At 35.7% G+C, this 9,819-nt stretch overlaps 2 protein-coding genes across 3 annotated transcripts; both read right to left on the bottom strand.

Moving 5' to 3' along the window:
* Nucleotides 1-1,825: 1,825 nt before the first annotated feature.
* LOC111885761 (probable aldo-keto reductase 2) lies at nucleotides 1,826-3,529 on the bottom strand. The gene is made up of 5 exons (XM_023882022.3): nucleotides 3,168-3,529; nucleotides 2,871-3,077; nucleotides 2,559-2,731; nucleotides 2,379-2,481; nucleotides 1,826-2,289 (listed from the first exon to the last, which is right to left on the bottom strand). Exons 1-5 carry the CDS (start codon nucleotides 3,378-3,380, stop codon nucleotides 1,951-1,953), a joined length of 1,035 nt encoding a protein of 344 aa, XP_023737790.1. The 5' UTR covers nucleotides 3,381-3,529; the 3' UTR covers nucleotides 1,826-1,950.
* An 880-nt stretch (nucleotides 3,530-4,409) lies between these two features.
* LOC111885847 (auxin-induced protein PCNT115) lies at nucleotides 4,410-6,487 on the bottom strand. Of its 2 annotated transcripts, none has more exons than XM_023882107.3 (6): nucleotides 6,269-6,487; nucleotides 5,956-6,181; nucleotides 5,581-5,787; nucleotides 5,287-5,459; nucleotides 4,982-5,084; nucleotides 4,410-4,911 (listed from the first exon to the last, which is right to left on the bottom strand). In XM_023882107.3, exons 2-6 carry the CDS (start codon nucleotides 6,166-6,168, stop codon nucleotides 4,579-4,581), a joined length of 1,029 nt encoding a protein of 342 aa, XP_023737875.1. In that variant the 5' UTR covers nucleotides 6,169-6,181; nucleotides 6,269-6,487; the 3' UTR covers nucleotides 4,410-4,578. The 2 variants fall into 2 exon arrangements, with proteins under 2 accessions (XP_023737875.1, XP_023737940.1); XM_023882172.3 differs by having other exon boundaries at nucleotides 5,956-6,178.
* Nucleotides 6,488-9,819: the final 3,332 nt, after the last annotated feature.

Genomic DNA, 9,819 nt, shown 5'->3' with positions numbered 1-9,819 from the left:
AACTCACCGAGTTGTTCTTCCAACTCGCTGAGTTCCTACCTAACTTCAACCAACTCGTCGAGTCCACCCATGTGACTCGCCGAGTCGCTCCAGTTCTTAATCCATACAGTGGCTTTTCGAGCCATGCAGGGGCTCCAAATCATAGATCCATACTTCCAAAGCTCAATCCTTACGTAAAGTTGCAAACTTTACATATAACTAAAGAGATCTAGGCCCAAAACACACTAGGGCTAGGTTTAAGGACAAAAGGGCTTCACCAACAACTCATCTTCTGATGCTTTACGACATATTGGACCATCCCAACACTAGATCCGAAGTGGCAACAACATATCTAAGCCCCAAACTCGAATTGGGTCTCAAACAACCATAAAACCCCCAAATCTCATAACAAAAATAGATCTAGATGCAAAGGAGGGAAGATAGCAACTTATTACCTCCAAGATGAACACAAACTGAAGTAAATCTCGGATCTACACCTCCCCTTTGAAGCAACCTTCTTGATCTTCAAGTTCCTTTCCAAAGTTTCTTTCCTCCAAAGCTATTTCTCTCAAATGATGGAAGCTCACACGAAATCTAGGGTTTACAGGTTCTCTAGGATGATATGGAGGCTGAGGGAGGGACATAACACCCTTTATATAGGATACAACTCCCGGGATTAGGGTTTTCCTCGTTCAGACCAGACTCGCCGAGTCCCCTTAGCCGACTCGCCGAGTCGGTCACTTACTCCTTGACCTGGATCCCGCTCGGACTTGCCGAGTTCCTCCTTGGACTCGACGAGTCGGCCCTTTAACTTAGGGTTTCCTTTCCTTTTTTGGCCTTCCTAATTTTGGGTGTTACATGCGGTCCGTGAACGAAACTAAAAATTGAAGATATTTTGGATTTTCCGGATTGAAGCAAAATGTTTATGCTATGTGTTAAGGGGGAGTTTTGGATAGAAAAATTCTGAATTGAGCGCTTTCTCATTCCCTTTTTGGTTTTATAATCATTTTTCGATTATAAAAAGGGGGAGGGATTTAGATATGGAAATTCGAAAGTTGAATTTTTATAAAACCAAAATCAGATTGGAAATTTAGATGTTTTATTTGGAAAATACCAAACCATTGGTTTTTTATTTCGGTTTCAGTTTTTCGTTTATATATATATATATATATATATATATATATATATATATATATATATATATATTTCATAGATTTCTTCATCAACAAATATTGCTATAATTTAACAAAAATAATATTTTGCTCAAACATTATACAAAAGGAAGTTTGTTCAAATTTAGCCATTAGACTTTTTAGAGGGAAACAAACTTTCGATTTTGTTCACATTTAGTCACTAAACTTTTTTTCATTATCAATTTGTCACTGAACTATTGAATTGTTCACATTTTACCCTTATGACCGGTAACAACCGGTCATAAGGGTAAAATGTGTACAATTTTAATAGTTCAGTGACAAAGAGATAACGAAAAAAAGTTTAATGACTGAATGTGAACAAAGTCGAAAGTTCGTTACCCTTTCAAGTCATTATCCCATATGTAAAGCATTGTTGAGTATGTTGAGATAAGACTCACTTGATCCTTGTATTGGATTTGCATACCGTTTCCAATCCAATAGTGCTACGAGACAAATGTGAGAGCTACCTTGGTTAAATGTGAAGTGAGAAGTTAGTTTCGTGTCCATATAAGACTCATTATCTGAAGCCCGTAGGCCAGAAAGAATGCCCTGGATTTCTCACATTTAAAAGGTGGTAATGGGGAAGGTATATCTGGACTGGACAATTCGACCCATAACCTCTATATGATGCATGATTTTGTGTAGTAGAAACAAAACAAAAATCTAAATATAGCTTTTATTCAATAAAGGTAAACAATAGAATTAATCAAAACAAAAAAAATGCTAAATGTTTGATTGCCTGACATACATGGGTTGTTAATCGGCTAAGGAACGGTGTTTACTTGGCTTTCCAAGATGACAAAGGTGGAGTATTGGCATTGTTCCAATTGGATTTCATTACTGCATCTGGATATCTCTCACCCTTCACACTAGACGCGATTGTTTCCAAGTCATCCATGTCTTGATGTGTCAATTTCACAGATACAGCTCCAATATTTTCCTTAAAGTTCTCAATCTTAGTAGTCCCAGGTATGGGACTTACATCATCCCCCTGCTGTAGAACCCACGCTAATGCTAGCTGTGAAGTCGTGCACCCCTTCTTTTTTGCCATTTTGTTTACCCTTTCCAACAAAATCATGTTCTGCTCCAGATTCTCACCCTGAAACTTCGGTATATTCTGTACAAGACAATGAACACTGAATCACTGATCATGAGTCAACAACAAAATCATATGAGCTATCAAGATGTGATTGTGAGTCTACAAACCCTTCGGAAGTCACCAAGGGCAAGGTTTTCAGCAAGATTTAGACCAGAGGAGAAGAATCCTTTTCCTAGAGGGGAATATGGAACAATCCCAATACCAAGTTCTCTGAAAATTTTCAGAATTTAAAATACAAAAAAGTATCGTTAAACTGAATATGATTGAAAATGGATGAAGAGAGTTGCCTGCAAGTGGGAATAACTTCTTCTTCAACATCTCTTGTCCACAACGACCATTCAAGCTGAACAGCAGTTATTGGATGAACAGCATGTGCCCTTCTAATGGTTTCAGGTGAAGCTTCAGAAAGACCTATGTATTTTATCTTACCTTCCTCAACTAGCTCCTTCAGTGCTTCCATCTAGTAACATTACAATATTAAAAGAATTAATTTCCGATTTTATATCTTGTTTTCTGATATTTTCATTATCAATCATAAACCGTGGATTTGGTTGACATGTTGCAGGATTTAATTTCAAGAGAAAGGAAGAAGGAGACACCGTGAGTTCAATAGGAATTGTTGTATCAATCCGATGAACATAATAGAGATCGATGAACTCAACTCCTAGCCGCTTCAAGCTACCGGCGCAAGCTTCCTTAACATAAGTAGGATCGCCGGTCACCGCTAGCCCTTCTGCAAGTGAGATTGACGTGATCCCAAATTTGGTAGCTAACTGTACTTTTTCTCGTCTCCCTCCTTTCAAAGCCTGTCATAATCAACATTTAGAATCGATTCATGCTGTTATTTGAAAATCATAACCAAGTTCAAACACACACACATGAAATGTAGTTTAGACCTCGCCGATTAGGAGTTCGTTGGCGTGAGGACCGTAGACATCGGAGGTGTCGAGGAAGGTGACGCCTGAATCAATGGCGGTGTGTAGGAGTTCGATCATCTCTTGTTGTGATTTGGGGGTTTGGGACATACTCATACATCCTAATCCAATTGCTGATACCTGTAAACCTTGGCATCCGATCTTTCTTGTAGGTATCACAACTGCTTCTCCCATTTTTACTCTGTTTATGTTACCTTCTACACATACCTATTGAATGTTTGGAATTTGTTTAAAAAAATTGTTCATATGAACTGAAGTGCTTACGCCATATCCAAGAAATACAATAGTTTTTCTCTGCTTCGACAAAAAGGCATCTTTTAGAATGTCTTATTATCTAACAAATTTACATGTTTGTATTTGTTTATGTAATAACATTGAGTGGGTTTTGGATTATTTTAAAATATGTTTGTATTAAAAGCTAATTGTTTCAGGTTAAAAACTACAAAAGTCATAAAAATATAAAATTTCATGATTTTTAAAAAACCAACTTTTCCTTCTATACAAAATATATATATATATATATATATATATATATATATATATATATATATATATATATATATATATATATATATATATATATATATATATATATTTTTTTTTAAAAGATCTTGTGTATTAGCCAAATGTCTTTTGGTCTTTTTTTGATTTTTTGGAAAAATTAAAAATCAAAAAATGTTTTATAAAGAATCCCAAACACTCTTTGAATTTTAAGAAATTTACAAAAAATAACCTAATTTCACAATTACTTTGCAAAGATTAGTCAAAACTTAGGGTTTATCCAAAAATAGACAACCAAACCATAGATGAGGCAAACACATGCGGTTTCATCAAACATATCTACGAAATCATCCTCTCACCTACTATTTCATTGTATGTATAAAAAACCACTTTGCCCATTTTTCAAGACATGAAATCACAGATGACATATAGCAATTTGTGGTTTCATCTCGAGTCGTCTGGGTTTCCTCTCAATCTGTGAATGTACAAGTCGTTGTGGCACATTCTGTGCATTAAAAACTTGTACCATCGCACATGGCCATGCCATCTATGGTTTCGTTCTTCATTTTTTCTAATTTATGAGCAAAGTTCATACACATTACTTCCAAATTCCAACATATGTGATAAAAAAAACTATATATAAGATTACTTAAAACGTTATTTTGTTGCACGATTTCTTTAATCCATCATAGAAAGGTGATGTTAATACTTGAACATGAAGACTTATGGATTCTCACATGCTTACGACAAAAAGCATACTCGAGTACAATACAAATACAAAAACAATACAAAAAGGCACGTACTTATAACATTTCATCATAACCAAAAAACTCAAATTAACAACATTATTAGAGGGAAATTCATCTTGGGCTTATTTGGATTTCCATGAGGACAAAGGTGGAGTATCCGAATTTGTATAACTATGCACCAAAAGAAATTCAGGCATTCTAGCACCCTTGAATGATATAGATTCAATCTCAGCCAAATCCTCAGCTGTGAGTTTAACATCAAGGGCTCCAAGGTTCTGGTTCAGATTTTCAATCTTGGTTGTACCAGGGATGGGACCCACATCATCACCTTGGTGTAGGACCCAAGCTAGTGCCAACTGTGACGATGTGCACCCCTTTCTTTGTGCCATTTCATTAATCCGCTCATATATAACCCTATTGTGGTCAAAGTTCTCTCCTTGCATCCTTGGTAGAATCTATAAAAGAATCCAAAAAAGAATAAGTGGAATGAATTCAACAAAAATCCAATGCTATAAAAGCACAAACCTTTCTAAAGTCGTTATCTGTCAGATTGTCCACCAACTTCGGACCTGATGCGAAGAACCCACTACCCAAAGGACCCCAAGGAACAATCCCAATTCCCAATTCTCTGAAAATATATATATATATATATATATATATATATATATATATATATATATATATATATATATATATATATATATATATATATATATATATATATATATATATATATATATATATAACAATCATCAACATTAAACCTAGAAATGGCTAGTTATATATCTCCCAATAATATTAATATCAGTAAAAAATACTTCATCGATTACCTGCAAGTAGGAATGACTTCTTCTTCTGCATCTCTAGTCCATAAAGACCACTCCAGTTGTACAGCTGTTATTGGATGAACAGCGTGTGCTCTTCTGATAGTTGCAGGTCCGGCTTCTGATAGACCAATGTATTTTATCTTACCTTCTTCAACAAGTTTCTTGAGTTCTCCCATCTATGAACAAAATTCAAATTAGAACAGTTTCCATGGGATTATAACTTTGTTGGAGCATAAGTGCAAGTGACATAAGAACAAGCTAATGCTTGCATACAAAGAAGTGAGATGAGGGACGAACCGTGACTTCAATAGGGACAGTTGTATCGATGCGATGAACATAGTAAAGATCGATGTAATCAACATCAAGCCGCTTCAAACTGGCTTCACAACAAGCCCTAACGTACTCCGGTTCTCCATGGACTTCCGCCTTATCAAAACTTTCTCCGAATTTGACTCCAAATTTCGTAGCCAATTGAACGTCCTCTCTCTTCACTCCCTTCAAAGCCTGTACAAATCACGAATTCACACATACAAATCAGTCAAAATTCACACTCAAATTACACCGAAAGCAGCGAATTAACGATCAACCATGAATTCATACGCAAATCAGTCAAATTCGTTTTATAATAATACTGAAGCTACGAAATACAATAAATAGCGGTAATCAAATTACCTTGCCGACGAGGATTTCGTTAGTGTGAGGTCCGTAGACGTCGGAGGTGTCGAGATGAGTAACGCCGGAGTTGATGGCGTGGTGGATGACTTTGATCATCTCTTCTTCAGGTTTGGGAAGTCCGTAGCCTTGAGACATGCCCATACATCCTAGTCCAATAGCTGAAACCTCTAGCCCCTGTGATCCAAGCTTAATTCTTCTCACACCTGACATTTTCTTCCTGCTACTTTTTGTTGATTCAAACCTTATAAAGATGTATAATTCTGTGGAGTTATAACAAAATCAAGTCGAGGACAGCTGATAGAATACGTACTGCGATGCTAAATTCGTAGATTATGAGAGAGATCCAATATTTCAGAGTGTTGATCAATCGGTGTGTGAATGGTTGTGGTTGCGATCATTCAAATAGAAAGCAGAAGGAAGTGTGAATGGAAACGAAGAAAGGGAAGGCAGAATAAAAAATTCTTCAATAGCAACTAGCGTTGACGGACAAACGCTTGTGTTGTGCGACCATCGAAATATAGATGGAAAAAAGCCATTTGAATTGTGGAGGTGGAAATCAATAAAGAATAAAACTAAAAAGTTCTATACACCGCCGTTGGTGGACACCTGTAAAATAAAATCTTTATTTTTCTATTTGAAACAATATCTAGGAAAGTGGATTAATCAAATAGAGATATCTTTGGTTATCCGGATCGGAGATATAATCCCTGGTTTACCCGCCCCTATTCCCCCTCCCTGCGGGTTGTCTTTGTGTTAGGTTAAAGAAGCTCTTTCTTGTGTTAAAAAAAGTTGTTGTTAGCTAGAAAAAGCTATTTTTTTTTTTTTTTATAAAAATTATTTATCTATAGCATAATTTTATATGTGAAAAACAAAAATATTATAACATTTTAAAACGTTATGCTAACAACTTTAAAACATATTATTTTGTTGATTTTTGGTAACTCAAAATCATTGCTATTGTTTATTATACTTATATAATTAATATATATATTAATATAAATAATATATTAACGCCCCCCCCCCCCCCCCCCCCCCCCCCCCCGGTTGGGGGTTCGGGACGGGACTGCCCAACACCGTCTCTGCCTCCAAAAATAAAACGAGGGTTAACCTTGTCCCCATCCCCAATTTTTTAAACAAATATCTTTCATACGGGATCGAAGCCCTATCGGTCTTAGGTCCCACGAGACTTTTAAACATCCCTTATCCGGAGGCAAAAACGAGCGTAGAAATTTGATGTGGAGGGTTTACGCTTGAGGGAGTGATGCGGTCTCCAACTGCAGTTTCTCCACCGTGGTAGGGGAACACCGCCCGCTTGGTGCGGTCTTGGCCACAGTGTGGCTAATTATGCCCTTGTTTTTTGTGATTGGTGTGGCGTTTTTGACCGTATGAACGGCTATTTCTTCAAAATTTATTATTTTAATAACCCTATATATACATATCTTTTTGTTACAAAACCTTACTCACATTTCTTTATATTTTACCATCTGTTTTCTCAAAATCTCTCAACATGTCTTTTTCCAAAAAGTCTATCAACAACAAATCACCCACTAGAAACACCACAACCCCAACACCTTCGTATGATCAATCAATTTATTCGCCCGCATATTATCTCTATGAAGGTATGCTTCCGTGTTATCCACAACAAATCTCACAACCACAACGACCAACACCACTTCTACAAACACAACCTCAACTCGACCCAAATTGTAATTCATTTGGATTTTTGTCTCAACTTGAGTTTTTTCAACAAACACAATCACAACCACAAACATTCATTTCTGATTCTGAACCTGAATTCGTTTGAGAAACTCAACGCACTCGAGCATCAAGTAAAAGAAAAGAGAAGGTGACGGCTAAAGGATGGGAACCCCTAGAATTGTTAGTATTGCCATAATCATGGATCAATATTTTAGAAGATCTGATGTCAAGAAAAGAACAAAAACATGACCGTTTTTTTATGTGGGTTAGACATAGGTTCCATAAAGGAATGAACTGTGGAGAATATTGTTCAAAACATCAAGTGTACTTGAAATGGGGGAACAGGAACAAGGAAGTCATGTTGTTTAATGATTTATATAACAACATGAAACGTCGATGGAAAAGCAGAGAAAGCTATAATGTGATTTTGCAGAAAGCGTTAAAAGTGTACCTAAAAAAATATAAAGGCTTTCAAGTTTCTTGAAGTTTGGAATATTGTGAAAGATAACAAGAAATAGCAAAACAACAAAGCATCCGAGGAGCATATCGACAATGATTCAAAACGCTCAAGAACATCTAAACCCGACCACATTACATCTAATGCTCGTGTTGGTTTTGACCGCAATGAAGATGAACCCGTTCGAGTTTCACTACCTTCCCGACCAATGGGAATGGACAAAGTAAAAGGCAAAGGCAAAGGCAAATCGTCGGATTCAGATGAGTTGAAAGAAATGGGGGCCAATATGAATGATATAAAAGATAGAATGGACAAAATTTTGCAATTTGCTTCCGAAAGACAACTTCGGAAACAAAAGGAAAGTGGCTTGAAAATACTAACGATGGTCATGTCGAACCTAATTGGGGAGGAGCTAGAAATTGCTATGACAATTAAAGCCAACCTTAGAAAGCGTTATGCTAAGTAGGATTTTTTTAAATCGATTTGTGTATTTTTTTTTTAAGTTCGTAGGTTTAAGATTTTTAGTTTTTTTCAATTTTTTAGAAGTTTTTTTTAATGTGATTTTATGTTTTTTTCCAAGCAATGCAATGTAACGGTTTTATATTTTTAATTAATGAGATATTTTGTTTTGAATTAAAATTAAAGTTTTTATTTATTAAAAAATATGTGTGACATCACTCCTTTGGTGTGACAAGAAACGATATTTTTATGGTAAAAAAATGAGGTGACACCCGCAAAATGAGGAGTGTGACATCACTCCGTCCAACCTTATTGAACACCTTTTCAAAGTAGAATAGGCTCTCGAACACATTTCTCTTAGTGTCAATATAGAAATAAAGATACAAGGGATCGTTGAGTTGGGTTAGATGGCTTCAAAATCCTATGATGGTTGATGTGTAGTTTGTTTCATTGTTTTGTTCTTCTAGCCATCATTCTATAACCAAAAAATAAATAAATAAAACAACTACCAGTGAACACATTTCTACAACATTATGAAATAGTTGTGGAATGGTTTGATGATAGAGATGGATTAAATCCATGCTTGAATCTAATAAAATTATATTTTTTCCATTAAGTTGTACATAATATATTTTTACATTTCCGATATCTTTATTTATTATTTAAGTCGTAGGTAATAGATTTTTAATTTATCGGAAACCGGCCTTCAAAAAAAATGGATCATCATAATCTGTAACTATTTTTTACAACTTAGGTACACATTTTTGTAACACTTTTTACGACTTTAGAATATTTTTGACTTTTCAACATTTTGTCGTTTTGTTAAAAATAATGTGAAAAAACATGTTAAACGTGAAAAACCATAAGTAAATAGTTTAAAACGTCATAAAGTACCCTACCCTTAGTTACTCATCTCATCGATCCTCACATATTGATCCTATGAAAGTGATCTTATAAGATCTATCTTGATGGACCACTATAAACAACGAGTTGACTATACTGCTTCTGGGATTCCCTGGCAACCAATGAGGATTCATAAAGGCGACAATGAGAGGAATGGAGTACTCGAATGAACATATAATCCTTTTCTCTGGACCAGTATGATTCATTACGACCACGAGACAGTTAAGTCAATGGAGGTCAATTATACTCTGCAAGATGACTCAGATGTGCCTAGCAGTGGTTTGATCACAAGTGTTATTAAACAGAGTTCTTCCCTTAGTTACACCCTTTAACATCCTAAAATT

The sequence above is a fragment of the Lactuca sativa genome, chromosome 6, assembly GCF_002870075.4.
Source record: "Lactuca sativa cultivar Salinas chromosome 6, Lsat_Salinas_v11, whole genome shotgun sequence".
In the NCBI taxonomy this organism is placed as follows: domain Eukaryota; kingdom Viridiplantae; phylum Streptophyta; class Magnoliopsida; order Asterales; family Asteraceae; genus Lactuca; species Lactuca sativa.
The sequence above is the reverse complement of the archived record's forward strand: the minus strand, read 5'-3'. Positions and strand labels throughout refer to the sequence as shown.